General features: G+C 43.2%; 1 protein-coding gene across 1 annotated transcript in view; it reads right to left on the bottom strand.

Moving 5' to 3' along the window:
• The window catches only part of MTUS2 (microtubule associated scaffold protein 2), a 489,087-nt gene that overhangs the window by 296,847 nt on the left and 174,690 nt on the right, over positions 1 to 17,550 (bottom strand). Inside the window, exon 4 of the mRNA XM_025208710.1 lies at positions 5,600 to 5,806. Coding sequence (XP_025064495.1) covers positions 5,600 to 5,806 — 207 coding nt within the window. The remainder of the gene's footprint in view (positions 1 to 5,599; positions 5,807 to 17,550) is intronic.

Genomic DNA, 17,550 nt, shown 5'->3' with positions numbered 1-17,550 from the left:
GGGACTGCTGGGGGGAAGCAGCTTCCCCCCCTCAGCTTTGAGTGGCAGGTCCTGGGCAAGCCACATTCAGGCCCTGGACCCCCTGCTCGGGCTCAGCTGGCAGCACCCTGCCTGCCTGCAGTTCAGGAGCCCGTGGCAGTGCCAAGGGCACTCAGAAGAAGGCCGCCCCAAATGTCCAGAGCCTGGGGTGGAAATGAGGTCATCATTCTTCCCACTGAGTGAGTTTCTTCACTTTTCTTTAACCTAATCTTTAATATATAAGGGTAAGACTATTTTGAGTTATTATGCCATCGTTTCTATATACACTACTCAAAAAAACACAAGGACAAAAAATATATTTTTAATAAAATTAAAATATTTTATAGTATATATTTGATTTTTAGCATATGATTTGTTTTTTTATCCATAAATTGTTAAAATATTTTCTCCATTTATTTTATGTATGCGTCCTTCAACAGCTCACCCTAACTCGTTAAGTGGCCCCCAGCTGAAATAACTGCTCACCCCTACTTTAGCAGCTAACAGCACCCTAAACCAAGTACACATCTGTAATAAAATGCAAATAATAGGTAAGCAAAGACCTAATTAAAAAGGTTCGATTTGCACTGACAAGGGAAAAGAGAAGTAAGGATACTAGAATGTAATACATATTTAAAGAGGGAGCATCTGTGGTTGACATGGCAAAGAGAACTATGAACTGACCAATGGTGCATGCCAGAATGATGTCATCAGCTCATCAAGCTTCCCACTTACTGATCACTTCTTAATAAGTGTCTTGCCTTCATTAAAAACATTTGCTGGCCTTAGCTGAACAGTGGCAAGCCTCTTTCCAGTATCTACCAAGGAAACTAGGATATGCTCTCTGCCTTGTTAAAAACCAAGAACAACTGAGGATTCTGGCTAATGCCAAAGCTGCCTTACCACATCACCATTAAAAACTTCTAAAAAAGAACACTACTTTTCTCCCTAAGTTAGAAAAAAATGAATCTTTATTGAGCCATATTTGGCTGTGAGTTGGAATGACCCAGCTCAGGACTGCTACCGCTTTTCCCTGCCACGGCACAGGCAAAGTGCCTGCCACCAAACTGCCATGGCCTTGGGCTGGATCCAACTATAGTGGGTATTTAGTCACTCCATATTATTTTCCAAAACCAAACAAGAGTTGGCACTTTGGAAAAGAAGCATAAAAAATCATACATCATGACAAAAGTTATTAACAGAGAACATCCGAAAAAGAGACAGAGATAGAGAGACAGGCTTAGTGGAAAGATCAGCTAGAACAACTACCATTCTTTTGCACAAAATATCTTCCCCCTATGCTTATGTTCTCGCCCAATTATAAGTATCTTATTTGGAGATGCTTTCCTTTTGTTCACAAGACAAACCTTTGGTTTTATTTAGATAGACAACTGATCCATACTAGCATGCCTCTCAATTCAGACTTTAAATAATATTCAGATATATTCTCACTTTAGATCATATTCTGTCTTCCTGATGCACAGTTGAAATACTTAAATAGGAAACCATATTATCTTACATCTTTAAAGATTCATCAGGATATATCATTTACCACTTTCTTCCCCACTGAGGCAGGAAAGTAATATCCGAAATGTGCCCTGCCTACTGCTTGGCAAATGAGTCTGATTTAGTTCCATTGTATACGCCATTTTAGTTGATCATATTCTGTCTTCCTGATGCACAGTTGAAATACTTAAATAGGAAACCATATTATCTTACATCTTTAAAGATTCATCAGGATATATCATTTACCACTTTCTTCCCCACTGAGGCAGGAAAGTAATATCCGAAATGTGCCCTGCCTACTGCTTGGCAAATGAGTCTGATTTAGTTCCATTGTATACGCCATTTCAGTTGATAAAAAATTTTTTAATTTTTTTTTTTTTTTTACTTTAAATAAAACCATTCTTCCAATAGGCAGCAATGGAAAGAAGTCATTTGTCAATGTTGAGATTCTTTAGAAATTTCTAAAGAAAGTTTCTTTTGTTACACTTGTTTGATGGTCAGTCACCATGGTGATCCATGCAGAATATGAACCTAGCTGAAACAGAAGAGAAGAGAAGTCAATAGAACTGGGTCAACCTCCTTTGGTCTGTAAAGTAGGAACATGAGGAGTTGGATGAATTTTACTTTAATACACGAGTGTCAAACATGGCAAATCCAGCCTTCAAAGCCATGTCTTCTGACCTATGGGGCTCCCAGAGTGGGCAGGAACATGGGTTGGGGCTCATCACAGAAATCCAGGGTATGGAGCCCCACTGAGGATGCGTGTCAGCAGCAGGGGGCATGAGATGGCTACATACATTCGCTCCCTAGCTGCCATTCCTGTTCACTGTGCCACTACCGCTACATTCGGATCTGGCCCACAAGGAGCAGCAAGTTTGACGTCCCTGTTTTAATAAATTAGCTTTCTTAGAATTGTTAATAATAAGAAAGCAAATTGTTTCATAATATATTAGGAAGAAATCTACTTCACCAAGATGACAGGTTGGGATGAGGAGTTTTACTCATTAATTGCATAGAATCAAAAGACAAAACAATTTTTCCCTCTAAGTCAGAAATCCACTAGTTATACAGTTTGTGTGCAGACACAGGGCCTGAATCTGTTCCACCTATTACCGCTAGTTGGTACTTAGGCATTCAAGTGCCAAAGTGTGATCCTTTTCCACGCAAGCTAAGTTTCCAAAGAACAAAAATGAACAGAAGTCAGTGACTCTTCTATTTGTTCAGCAGTTCTGTGACTTAGCCTTACAGCTAAGAGGGACAAAAGCAGATGCATTAATGTTCTGTAAGGCCTCCAAGTGCAAACCTGTCCTACTTGCTTTATACCATGAAAACACATTAATGCATCTACTTTTGTTCATGGTAGTCTAGTAGTCTACAGTGTCTTTACACGTGCTCCAGGGGTGTGGGGCAGGGAGGGAGGGGGAGGATGATTTAAATAGAGTGGCTCCAAAAGCCACTCTGAAGCGCCCACAGCATCTTGTGTATTCAGCATCCCGCACTTCAAAATGGCAGCAGGGGCACTTTAACTAAAGCTCATTTGATAAGCTTTAGTTAAACCAGCCCTGCCACCATTTGCAATATGGGGACACTGAATGCATGAGATGCAAAGGCTACTGGAATGTGCCAATTAGCATGCTCCAGCAGACTCTGTTAATCCAGTCTGCTCTGACATACCGTAATTACAGTACATTGAGGCAGCATCCCCGCACATCCACAGGCACCCCTAGAGACTAAGGTTGCTGACAGACATTCATTTAAAGGTGTTATGGGATCTGACCCCAATCCCAACAGGATTTGTGGGAGCAAATGTGATTTTGGGATGGGAATCAGATCTTAATCACTCCCAGTTTGCTAGAGCAGGGGGAGCCCAGGATCACAATCCCAGGCTTTCCCTCCACCCCTGACAATCAGCATATTGCCATCTGGCTCTAGTGACCCACCAGGGCTGGTGGAGTCCTGGTGCGGTCCCTGGAGCCCACCAATGATCAGCTGATTATCTGCAGGATCAGGAGCACACTAGGGCTGGAACTGGATCAGTGCAGTTCCTCCTGACCAGTGAACAGATAAGTTTTGGTTGGCAGGGACTCCACTGGGTTTGAGCCCCAGTGAAGTCTTGATCCTGCTGACAATCAACTCATTACCTGAATCAGGACCACATCAGGCAGCCCCTCTGCGGTTCCTGCCAGTTGACGATTAGCTTATCTTTGGCTGTCAAGCATGTATCAGTTCAAGTCCTGGCACAATCCTGATTCTGCTGACGATTAGCTAATTGTTGGCTGATAGGAACCACACATTTGGAGACCCCAGTGCAGCCCACCTTGTGATGTGTTCCATGTAAGGCATGATGGAAACCAGCTACAAAATGATTATATATATTTTTGTGTAACAATTTTGCAGCATAGTTCTTGTTTTCCTGAATATCGTAGAATCATAGTACTTAGGGTCGGAAGGGACCTAAACAGATCATCAGGTCCGACTCCCTAGATCATCAGGTCCGACCCCTGCATGAATATGAGGCTGGGTTACATTTTAAGATGTAATTAACTGGTTGTATCAAACATGATGGCTGAAATACAAATTCAGATTTTGGAGACTGAACCCATCCATACATGCAGACCAAATTACCTCCTAATTCAAACTAAAGGAATGGATGCAGCTGCCTGACTTCCAAATTACTGGGTGCAACTTCTATAATTTAAGAATTGAAATGAATGGACCCCAGATTTTCATTTTATTAAATTTTTTAAATAAAAATATTTAGAATTGTATCATTCTCAGTATTACCTATAATTTTATCTCATACCTGAGATCCTGAGACACAAAGTTTCTTGAAAGGATGTATAAATTATATTTAATTGGAGGGAATAGTAGACTCTTTTCTCCCTGCACAAAGGCCATAAACAACTGAGCATGCATATGTTTATAACGCTTGATAAAAGTAAGATCAAACCCCCCAAAAGGCAAAAAACCCCATTAACTTCAGAGCAAAAGAACATTCATTATAAGACAGGTAAGAGAGAATAAGCAGTCCAAAAAGAAAACAAGAATTAGAACATACATTCAGTGTCTTTACTGGGGACAGAACCCTTACATGCTTCTCTCTCCTGCATTTCAATAACTTTATATAAATAAGAAGCACAGAGAAGAAATCATCACGGTTTTTTTTTCCTTTTTTTGTTTTATTTCTTGTTGTTCATTTAAAATTAATAGATGCACTGAAAGATCTGGGATCCTACAGCATCCTAAAGCCTCCAGCATTTATACAATCTGGCATCTTCAACATGAGCCACTTCATGACTGATAATAGTTGCTTTGAAATTGACACGGTTCAGGCTGAAGTCAGTCTTCAAAGGGAAACTGGTATTAAAAATCCTCAATCCCTGGTTGTGTTTTGAGCCCAGGCCATGCGTATATTTCATGCAGAGTGCACAGTCTGGTGTGTATTATTTTGTACTTAATAACATTAACATTAGCTACAGAAAATAGGATTTAAGATGACATTTTAGCCAAGGCATCTTTCCAAGGATGGAGAAGAGACAGTGGCTAAGATGCCGATTCTGATCCTATTTTATCTCTCTAGCATTATTTGATTAACTTCTGAAATCAAGTTTGCCATGCCACACATTAAACAACATGCAGAAAAATAGTAAATGAGAAAGAAAATCCTGCTCATTTCACTCAGTCATTCCCCTAAATTGCTTCCTCCCATGACCGCAATATGCTGATCAACGTTCTCATCAGTCTGTTTACTTCACCTTTGAAGAAAAATTTTCCCGAAGTATAAAAACAAAAATCAAAATGCTTTAAATTAATTCTTTACAGCAATTTTCTCCGCAATGCAGAGATCAGTTACCTAACTATGCAATTTACCCCTCATAATTATTCATCTAGCATTACTTATTAAAAATATTCACACCAGGAAATCAGATTCTAAATCCCCACATCTGGGAGAATATAACACATTATAATAAATGTCATATGGGTCAAATTAACCCTTGCACCTATACTCCTTTATGGATCTTTCTGAGTATTTCTTTTTAAGATCCCCCAAATAGGGCATTTTTTTATGACTTACGGTTGGTTGTTCTGCCTTGATCACTCTGAACGCTGTCATTTGACTGGTTGCTTGAGACAGAGGATACACTTGAACTCCTGACAAAACCAAATGCTGCCAGCTTAGCTGCTGGCATGCGTGAATAGCCAGGAGGACGAAGTCCAGATTGGCATGGCTTCGGAAGATTTGATTTTGCAGCATTTGGACAGGGGCCTTTTTTAAGATCAACTGAAAGAAGAGGCGGGGGGGGGGAAGAAAAAGTTTATATTAAAGCTACAAAACCAGGACACATCAGAGTATATTTAAAAAAAAAGGAAATGCCAGCCAACAGTGAATACAGAGTTTTAAAAGCTGCTCAAACTGCAGTAGTGTCATGGTTTTGCCTCAGACCACTGATGCTCAGCCTCCAGCCTGAGGTCCAAATCCAGCTCACAGGACTGTGTCATCCAGCCTGCAGGGTTTCCCAAAAGTCTGGAAATTTGGCAGTGGAAGGTAGTGTTAACTGCAGTGGCTCTGGAATCCAGAGTGCGGGCTTGCTTCATGACTGGATCACCTGCATGACCAATGTCCAATCGCACACATGGACAGACCCCATGCACAGACCCCACTCTGGATCTGGCCTGCAGGAAGGCCCTGCACCACTCATCTAGCCCATGGGGCTGGAAGGTCAAGCATCACTGTCTCAGACAAATATACTGTAATGTAAAACAACTGCAGTTCACAACAGATTATAGACTGTGAAATACAATAAAAAATGTTAAAGTATGAAGTCAAAATTCCAACACTGTAAGGGAGTTCATGCATATACAAGGATTTATTTATAACTAGCGTTATTCTTTCATATTAGATCACTTTCTGCTTTTATTTGCCAGCTAAGGGAGGAGAGACTACTCCATTAACCTGTATTCTGCTCTTACCACTTAGATTTTTTCTAGAAAATTCAGGAATATCATTTCAAATGATCTTTTTCCTAAAATATCATCAGCAGGGGGTGGGAAATTCTAACAAGTTTGGAGTTTGTGTGAAAAGTCTGGATGCTGATATGAACTATTGAAACTTCTTTAATCCAAAAATATTGATCAGAATATTTTTAATCTAAATGTCCTGCTATTTCCCTTTTCCTTTTACAATGTAAATAGTGTCTCTCCTAGTTTCAGATTCCTATTCCTTTTGCAATTTAGAAGTGTTAAAAAACAAAAAGAAAAAAAGAGAACCTAAAGTTTTAAGAATCTTCTGAAAAGTCTGTTCTAGAAACATGCAAAGGTTTACTTTCTGTATGTAGGGAAGAACTTTATTTATTTTTGCAAATCAGTTCATTTCTTCCTACTATTCTTCTGCCTTTGAAAATAGTCAAGAGAGCAATGGGACACTTAAAAGTAATTAAAGCTACCAACTTATGCTATCCCATTGACAGCAAACTCACCCAAAGTACCCTGCCTTTGGGTGAGTAATTTACACATCAGACAGAAGAATATTCCATATGAAGAAGTGTAAATTTATAACTTTAAAGGAAGAATGGGAATTAACCACACAGTAAAAATAAATAAATACAGTACCCATATTATCATACTATTTAAATGCTTTGTAAATTATGTAGGTCATAGCCTTATTACATTTAATTAGGGATTAGCATTTGATGAGACTTCACAGAAAACAAGATTAACTTCCTGTATGAGCAGAAAAAAATATGTTATTGGAATTTTGAGATATATTTGTATACCTCATCATTATGGTAGCTAGATTTTTATTAAAAATATTTCTGAAGTAAAATATATGTGAAGCTATGCAAAATACTACCCCAAAAAACTATCAGTTTAAAAAAAGTGCATTTTAAAATACCATAGACAAAAAAGTAAAAAGATTATTCACTATGCCAACAAAGGGACCTGCATGATAATCCTTTGTATCTGCCTTTAAATATTTTTTCTATAATTTTCATGGCTTCACATAAGCATTGAGATCTAGGAATGCAGGTGTTCAAGTGTAATGTCTTTAACAAGGGTGTAGGTTATAGCTGTGTTGGTCTAAGGACATAGGCAGACAAGGTTCTTTGGGTGAATCTGATATCTTTATTAGACCAACTTAAACAGTTGGAAATTTTTTTTTTAAGAAGCAAGCGTTTGGGTTTAAAAACCCTTCGTCAGGCTGAGGAAGTTTCAGCAGTTGGTGTGTGCTCTTCCTGGTTGGAATGAAAAGTAAAGAAGCCAGAGGTTCGGCTGGTATGCGTACAAGATAGGCAGTCAGTGAAGATGTAAATTGAACCATGTCTTTAACAAGGCACAGGCACATATATTTTGCACATATATTTCAATCAGGAAACTGGACTCAAATGCCTGCAACCATGTATTAGAATACAAGCTTGAAAAATCTGTATTATAAGGTGAAATTCACTTATGAGTTGACCTTCAGTATGGACAACTAGCTTAGGTCCCAGTTCTGAATCTGACTTCACATGGGCACTATGCAGGTTTAGTGTCCCATACATTGTCAGGTGACAGATCAAGACCCTAGTGATGCCAAGGCAGTTATACCAACAGCTAAAACAGATATGTATAGTTGCTTGTACAGATAGTGCTGTTCTACATTCTTTCTTTCACAAAGGTATTTTATACAAGCTCTGCTTTCATACTATTTTGCCCCTGAATTCTTATACCAAAATGCATCACAAATTATTTTATACATCAACTAGCTTCTGCTGTGACTAATTGCAATCCTGGATGTCTAGGAGGACTGTAAAGTTAAAATGCTGAGGCCCCAGCTTCCTTCTGCTGCTCCTCCACGGTACCAAGACCTTGACCTTCCACATACTATACCTAGAAGTCAGATAATAGTTCAGACTTCTACTAATTACCATTAACTTCTTTGGGCCCAGTTCTCCACATATTGCAACTTCTGGTGGTATCATTTAGTTTTGTGCAAAATGAATGTAAGACATTATCAAGCTAGAGTTCTTCTTTCACACTACTGGCAGGACTTTAAACACACTTCACAGATAAATGACATTGAAACTTTCAAAATTAAATTCTGATGTTTTCTGCATTACAGGGCAAAGTATCAAATGACAAAACATACCTAAAAAAAGTGTTGGATAGGGCAAACTTATGCATGCCTCTTGGCATACAGACACCTCTTAACACTAACTCTGCTTGTTTTCTACAGGTTCAGCTAAGCAAGGGCTATAGCACAGGTTTAAAGGCAAAGAACAGGCTTGGTGGCACGAAACTGACTAGCACCACAAATAAAAGGGACCTGGGGGTAATAGACCACAGTATTAATATGAGCCGTCAGTGTGATGCTGTAGCTAGCAGGGCAAATAATACTCTGGCATGCATCAATTGATGCATCTGAAGCAAAACCAAGGAGGTGATTCTTCCGTTCTACTCAGCACTGGTGAGACCGCAGCTGGAGTACTGTGTCCAGTTCTGGGCACCACACTTTAACAAGGATGTGGACAAGCTTGACAGAGTCCAGAGAAGAGCCACCCATATGATCAGAGTCTTAAAAGGCAAGCCATACAAAGAAAAGCAGAGGGATCTGGGACTCTTCAGCCTGAGGAAAAGATGGCTGAGGGGGGACTTGGTAGCAGCTTACCGCTACACTAGGGGAGTACATCAAGGGCTCAGTGAGCAACTGTTCACCAAGGCACTAGAGTAATTGCCACAAACTCCTGGAAAATCAATTCAGGATCAACATTAGGAAAAAATTCTTCACAGTCAGGGTGTCCAGACTGTGGAATAAGCTCCCTCCAGGGGTGGTGCAATCGCCTACCCTGGAAATCTTCAAGAGGAGACTGGACAGTCACCTTGCTGGGGTCACCTGACTCCCAGTTATCTTTCCTGCTTGGTGCAGGGGGCTGGACCCAGTGATCTTCTGAGGTCCCTTTCAGCCTTACAATCTGTGAATCTATGAACATGCTCTGTTCACAAAGTGTCACATGGCTCTACTCAAACAATGACAATTTTCTAGCATTCAGGAGAATTTACTCTAGTAAAAGTTACACATTAACTTGTAGAGTAGGGGCTAGAGAAAAAGGATAGAACCAAACCAGAGACAACTTAGCAGCATTTAGAGGATCTTGCTGAGGTAAAGAAAGAGGAAAATCTGAATAAAGTCCACTGGATTTGGGTACTTTCCAGTAGCTCCAAGTCTGGGCACCACATAGCAGAGAAAAAGGATTGCCCTAGCAGGTAGCGATGGACAGAAGTCATAGCCGTGTCTCTTGCGGGCAGTGCACCTCTGTAGCTACAGGCACAAATGGTTCTTCATTACAGCTAATCTAAAACTGGGATTTCTAATGTTTTGTAGAGGGAAAAATAAGCATTTTTTTTTCTAAATTAAATGGCAAAATTGCCCTCAGAACAGAGATACAAGAAAACTTGTGTTGTGTAGAAATATACTGTTTTTAAAAACTTAAAAATAAAATGGATCCTGGGAGTGCAAGTACTGAGGCTCCTGGGTCATCCAGGGTTTCCAGGCTGCCAAATCTAAGAGAGGGTGTCTGGAAGTCTAGAAGTCCCTAGCTATTGCTGGTGATTTTACAGTTTCCATGCTGGAGATGGAAACTGAGCTAGGGCTCTGAAGTCCTACTAATAGGAAGAAGTCTAAGAACCCTGCTGTCCCTAATCTTGGGGAAGATTCAAGCTGGGACACCTGCTAACCTAGAGTGCTTGGGCTTCCAAGCAGTCTGGAAGGCTAGCTGACAGGAAACAAGAAAAAGTCCTGTCATAGCCCTGCCTGTGCTTTGTTAGAAGATCACTGAAATAGAAATGGTTTGCTAAATTGTGTCAGTTTCAATAAATTAGCATTTTCCAAAAAAGACCTGTTTCACCGGAAAATTCCCAACCAGCCCTGACCTGCTTCCCACTGTAATCTGTCTGTTCAATCTGAACATAGAGTTCCTTCTTCCCCCACCTCCCCCCCACCAAATAGGTGCTGGATACCCTAGTTTAGTCTTTTCATTAGGGGTGCACTGTTAGAGATATTTGGGGCTGATACTGACAGCCAATTTTTAAGGAGGCATATCAGCCGAGACCGATTCAATTTCCAATACGCAGTCTGGTAGCTTGAAGAGCAGTTGGTAAGTCTGTTGTGGTGGAAGGGGAGTAGGAAGGGAAGGGGTGTGGGGGTGCAGATCAAGCCCAAGATGGGGCTGGGGCAGGCGCTGCCCTGCTGGGGCGGGGCAGGCGCTGCCCTGCTGGGGCGGGGCAGGGCTTGGGATGTAGCCATTGTTTGTCCAGGAAGGACAGGGGTGGGGGGGGGGCGGTTCCTACTGCTGCACACACCCCAGGAGGGCATAGTTGGGGCCTGTGCCCCTCCAGATCTGCGCTGAGTGGGGTGGGCTACAGCTGTGGGCTCGAGCCAGGGGTTGTATTGGGCTCTTCCTGGCAGGGGCTGGGCCAGGCTATGCTTGGAGTTGGCAGCAGTGGCAGCAGCGCTAGGAGGGGGCTATGAAGGAGGCCTGCAGCCATCCTAAAATTTGCTGTAGCCTCTCCCACCCCACTTCCAGTGCCCCCGCTGGCCGCCCCGCCCCTGCCGGGAAGAGCCCTGTGCAGCCCCGGCCTCAGCCCAGAGCTGCAGCCCACCCTGCCCTGCCCAGTACAGATCTGGAGCACACATTCCCCCATGCCTACCCGGGGTGCGCACAGTGGCAGGAGCCATGACCCCCCACGCCCCTCTATTCTGCGCCTGCCCTGCCTTTGCTGGGCAATGCCTGCTCCAGCCATAGCCATAGCCCTAGCCCCACTCCCTCCCTCCCTCCCTCACCACGGGAGGCTTGGTCTGCTCCCTCCCCAACTTCCACCACAACAAACTTACCAGCTGCATGCAGCTCTCCAAGCTGCCAGGCTGTGCTCCTCGCTGCCTACATGCTGCGCTGCAACTGCGCAGATGCACAGGGCATTTATCAGCCACATTATCGGCCAATTTCTGATACAGACAATTTTCTTTATATTGATATCTAATATCGAACTGATGTATCAGTGCACCTCTACTTGTCATCTCATAATCATTATCCTTTACCTATTTTTCTAAAATCTGCTTTGAATGTAATCCAATACTCCTCTGCCATCTGTGACAAGCATACCTGCGAGCAGGACACTAGTTATTAGGGAGACATTCAAATCCTTCCGACCCATATCTATACATAGGTTCACAGTTTCATAGTTGTGTCTCCCTTTGCATCAGAATATATGCAACATCAACTTATATCTACTTTTGTTTCTAAATACTTACACTTTATGATCAGTATTGATATTTTTGTTATGAGCATAGCAACGTTCCTATGTACAGGGTGTAAGAGTTCAGAGTAAAGGTATTTTAATGAACAGCTTCATTTTTCCTAAACATCTGCCAAAATAAACTTACAAAAACTGGCAAAAACTTTCCAGCTGCTTGACTGCCTATAGCTAATTATAGAATTTAGCCTTGTTGTCTGTAGGTTACATGAGTCAGTTTCTATGACACTTCAGCTATTCCCATCTAGGAACATGGGAGTCTTTTTAGATAGCAGTTGATTGACAGAAAACAGATATGGTTTAGGAGCCTTAAGGAAATCTTCAAGCTAACATTTTTATGCATTCATACAGCACACAAAATACATTTCCCTACATACACATAATTAAACAATAACTTTCATACCATTTCTCTGTGACATTCAAAGCATGATTCAGTTAAGACAAATGGTAAAATGAAAATTCAAACTACACATAAAAAGGAATTATAGCTCAACAATTCAATCTCTCCCTGAAATTCAGGGTGATTCAGTTTCTCAAAATATTTGGGTGTTTTGTTAAGCACTTTCCTCCATAATCTTAATTGCTCAATAACATTATTCATCCAGAGCTCTCTCACCTTCCTTTGCATTGTGCTTTAACTATCACAGACCCCATTATACACAGGGGAAACTAATACAAAATTGTTACCTGGCCAAAGTCACAAACTAAGTGAGTGGCACTTCACCTGGCTTTTAGATGTACACACAAGGAAATTCACTTTTCAATCTCTTCAGAAACTGCCAACAATTCTCCCAATAAAGGACACAATTCTGCAGTCACTATTCTAGTAGTTTCCCTGTTATTGTAATCAAGGAATCTTATCTGAGTAAAAATGGCAGAACTGGGTCATAAGACCCAATTCACACATGAACAATATCATCAGTGGTTTCTCTACAGCAATCCAAATTCCCAGCTGGTCTCCCATCCAAGTGCCTTCAAGACTGGGATTGTTAAGCTTCCAAGATCAGAACAATAGGCATTGAAGGGCCACCAATTAATATGAAATAGGTCAAACTTCAAATAGTAAGAAACTTTCTAATCATCCTTATTCAGATTTATATGGCCCAGAGTCAAATGCCGTCTTGCAATCTCCTGAATAATCCTGCCCACAAAGCCATTTAGCATGTTCCAGTGAACAAAAGAAGCTTTTCATTTTGTACTTTGATAAACTGCAAATCCGTACCAAATTTCCATGTTTGCAGTGCACTGAAGTTTGTATAAAACAAAGTTTGCTGGAATCACCAGCGCAAAAACATATTCTCTAGCAATTATCTGCTAGTACTCCTTTCATTTTTCCTTTTCCTTCCTGCCCACCCCATGCCCCCACCACCACTCCCTAATATGAGAGAGCTCAGTGATGGCTACCTTTAGGAGTGGAGTAGAACTGTGTTCACAGTTACCAGTAAGGTAGGCATTGGGAGTCTCCAGGAAGCCTGCTTGCTTTTGCCTATTTAGCACTAACTGAAGAAAGCTGTCTCTGCTTGCTCAGATGCTCCCCAAGTGGCACTAAACCCAGCTCTCAGGAACAGTAAAAGTAGAGAAGACTGCCACTCAGTCCCCAAAATCTGGTCATTTCTGGATCTCCCAGTGAGAAAACTGATAGGTAAGTAAAGGGATATCAGGAGACAGGGGACTGATCAAATAGGGCACTTGTACAAGTGGGATTTAATCCCCAAAGTTTTATTTTATGCCCCCTAAATTGAAACAGTGGGTTTTTAATTGAAACCCACAATTTCAAGGTTTCTGTCACATTTCAGGGAGGACCTGATCCCTTTTTTTTTCTCTTTGTCAGAGCTGGAGCCTGCCTGCATCCAGGGGGCAGGCTGTTGGTGGGCAGAGTGGCCCCTGAGCTGCGGGGGGCCCCGGTCCTTCCCTTCACAGCAGCACTGCCCCCAGGGCTGCATGGGCAGGTGGCTAGTGGGCCGGGGGCTCCTCCAGCTCAGAGACAGCAACCGGCCCGATAGCCAGCAACCGGCCCGATCCACCTCTTTCCCAAGCCCACCTGGGGAGCAGCACCCAGCTGGCTTCCAGTGGGCAGGACTGGGGAAGAGCTGGATAGGGCGGGGTGCTGCTTCCGAGCTGGGGCAGCCCTTGGCCCACTAGCTGCCCACCCAGGCAATGCCAAGGGGCACCACCACTGCAGAGGGAAGGACCTGGGCCTCCCCACAGCTCAGGGGATAGTCCACCCAGTGACAGCTCACCCCCCCAGCTGTGGGTAGGCTCCTCCGCAAAAACGCCACCCTAGAATCGGACCTCTTGCTGCCTTCAGCAGGCACCTGGGACTGCCCAGGAACGGGCTGGCTTGCCCCTGGGGCAGAAGGGGGAGGCAGCAGGAGGGCGGGCCGGGTGTACTGGCAGGCAGAGAAAATGGCATATGACATTGAAAGTCTGCCAAGTCCAAGTGTCCCCAAGCCCACCTAGGTTTTTAGCACCCTGCGCACTGTCTCCATCACCTTCTCTGGCCACCAGCACACCCAGCAGTTCACTTTGGCAGCCCCGGGGGGATGCCACAGCTGCAGAGAGAAGGACTTGAAACCCTGTAGCTCAGGAGCTGCTCGGCTCACCGGCAGCTTGCCCTGCTGCCCCCCACTGTTCCACGCTGCATGGTGGGGCTCTACATGAGCCCCCAACCCCCCCATCCCAGCCTCCCCTATGGCTGCCCTGCCTGCCCCAGCTCCGGCCCTTTAAGGAAACCCCCCCCTGGGCTCACCAGTTCCTGCCCAGTGGGGGGCAATCCATGGTGCCCCCTGTTGCCCCAAGCCATGTGGGGGGCTCTTCCATGAGCCCCCCCAAAGCCACTGCAGGAGCCAGTGTGTCCAGGGGTTTCTTTTGGGTTTTTTTTCTTAAAGGGCTGGAGCTCAGGTGGGCAGGGCAGCCATGGGGGGAATGGGGAAGTGGGAGGGGGCCAGGGGAGCTCGTGGCAGAGCCCTTCATGCAGCATGGGGCAGTGGGGATTTCCTCCCCGCCTGACAGCACCCAATGAGTTGGGGCTTTTTTTTTTATAGCACCAGGAGATGGGGCAGGCAGGGCAGCCATGTGGGGTAGAAGAGCGGGTGGGGGTTGTGGGGCGCTGGGGGAGCAGGCAGGGGTGCTCCCTGCTGCAGTGGGCAGGGACTGCCCGAATCACTGAAGCTCTCTGAATCTTTTCCAAAGATTCACAGAGCTTTAAATCAATTCAGGCCTTTTTATTGGTCCCCTGATTCAATTCAGATTTGGAGATTCAGCCGCTGAACCAGGCCAAATCTCCTCCGAATCGAATCACCACCTGAAGCTTTGCACAGCTCTAGAGTCTAGAAGTGTGGAGGTAATAAATGAAGTGTTATGAGTGTCACAACCCAGTTAATCAGTGCCCATGCCACTAGAAGAGACACACCATTCAGACCATCCTCATTTTGCACACAGTAGTCAACTAAGGGTTAAAAGAAATCCTTGCCAGAAACTCCTGAAACAAAATCCTGGCGGAGAGCTGTATATAATTTACGCCCACGTCACAAACAAGAAACGAAACTTAAGACTGGTCAGGGTGAAAGGGGATAGCCCTGCCATAAATCCCTGCAATAAAACCCGGAGGGAGAACTGTATATAATTGGTCAAGAAACAAGCGTAAACCCCTCATCGTAACCTCATACGTAACATACTAGAAACCTAACCCACTACCTTGTAACCTGATAGCAACCTGAGAGCACAAAGAACTGCTGCTTGCCAAAAAATTAAAGATTCCACATAACGCTTCATCATTGGGTATCTCTGTCAGACACCTCTGTCTATAAATAGTTTAGCAACTTCCGCCCAAGCTGGAAAACCCTGGAAAAATCTCTGAGGAGAAACCTAAGTCCATCACCAGAGTAGCTTGACGGTCTGATCATCCGTCAATAACTCCCCATCATCGTTAATTTTGACATAATAAAGCCCTGCAGGCTCGATAGTCCGTTCTCGGCGCGCTTCGTTCGTCATCACTTGATATTATAACCCGACCTCGTTCGCTCAACTGTAACCGAAGCAACTATAACAGGAACAAAGGCTCAGCCTGCGTCACACGTCACTATCTGGGCGACGTAAGTAAACAATCTCCTGTAACCAACACGTGTCTGTGCCTGGTTAATTCCACTCCATCCATTAATTACCCGCCTGTCAAGGTGAAAGTCTAACTGCTCCGGTGGGGGGGGAGAAAGCAGCTGCCGGCACTGCTCTGATCTCTGGCAATGAGAAACAATCTTAGAAGTGAATTGTGTGAAAATCTTCAGAAAGACAAACCTATCTTGTACAATGGCTGTTGACACATCCCAGTTATATCACACAATGGACAACTTCCCCCTGTTCCCCCTTCCCGCAAAACCTATTTTACTCCCTGTTTTCTTGCTTTCTTCTTAACCAATGGCTTCCTCTAACTTGTCTGCATCGACTGATGTGTGTCTCGTCCTGCTCTTGATTTCTCTTTTTCTCCTATCCACTTTCCTTTTTTCCTTCTCCATTTAATTTCTTCTACACACTAATTATGGGATTATGCTAAATTTCTTCTATTCCCTAATACACTGTGGAAAGGCATCCTGTCAGATTTTCTTCAGTAGGGCAATAAAGAAGCAGTATATAGGCACACAGAATTTAATAATCATTTAAGCTTTTTCCTTGAAATGGACAAAAATACCAATTGATACAGTATATTTCATATATTTTACGATTGACAGTCTGATGCTATATGAAATATTACAGTGTAGCATAGGATAAGTAGAGAACACACCATTTAAAATGTAACTGTTTACTTTAGACAATACCCGTTGAAAGTGTAGAAGAGTAGAGCTAATATTTAAGGTAACAAATATTGTCTTAACATACCACAGTGGAGCAGAACATAATTCTGTAGCATTATCAAAAGACTACTTTATCTCCACAAATATACACAAATCATCTTTTGCTCCTAGTAAGACAGGTAATACAAATTCAAATCCACTACACTGGATCAGCAAGATACTACAGAACATTTTCTTTCTTGAATTCTTAGTTTGCTATCTCTCTCTCTGACAAATAAAGAAACTCAACAGTTCAAATATGTTCCCACATCGAGGCCTATCAGATTGCAAAACAAGTGAATAAACTTGCAGCTTGAATGGCATGAATACAAAATTACAGGAAGCAATTTCAAAGTCCATTTCTCATCTTCAAATCTCATTTGCTTGTTTGTTGTTCAGTAGCCTTGAGTGACAACATGAAAACAAAGTAGAAAGTTCAGAAAGAGAAAGCGACAGATGAAAGGGCACTAGTGATAAACTACATATGCATGTATGTGTATGTGTCCATGCATGCGTTTAAAATTTCCTGTCCTGTTTCTATCTTGTTCACAAAACTACATTTCTAGCAAGAGGTGATTCACAGATGTTAGGGCTGGAAGGGACCTCAATAGATCATCGAGTCCGACCCCCTGGATAGGCAGGAAAGAGGGCTGGGTCTAGATGACCCCATCTAGATGCTTATCTAACCTCCTCTTGAAGACCCCCAGGGTAGGGGAGAGCACTACGTCCCTTGGGAGCCCATTCCAGATTTTGGCCACTCTAACTGTGAAGAAGTTCTTCCTAATGTCCAGTCTAAATCTGCTCTCTGCTAGCTTATGGCCATTATTTCTTGTGACCCCCAGGGGTGCCTTGGTGAGTAGAGCCTCACCAATTCCCTTCTGCACCCCCATGATGAATTTATAGGCAGCCACAA

Source organism: Alligator sinensis, unplaced genomic scaffold (assembly GCF_000455745.1).
Source record: "Alligator sinensis unplaced genomic scaffold, ASM45574v1 scaffold84_2, whole genome shotgun sequence".
Classification (NCBI taxonomy): Eukaryota; Metazoa; Chordata; order Crocodylia; family Alligatoridae; genus Alligator; species Alligator sinensis.
Note: the sequence above shows the minus strand (reverse complement) of the source record. Positions and strands in the feature narration are given on the sequence as shown.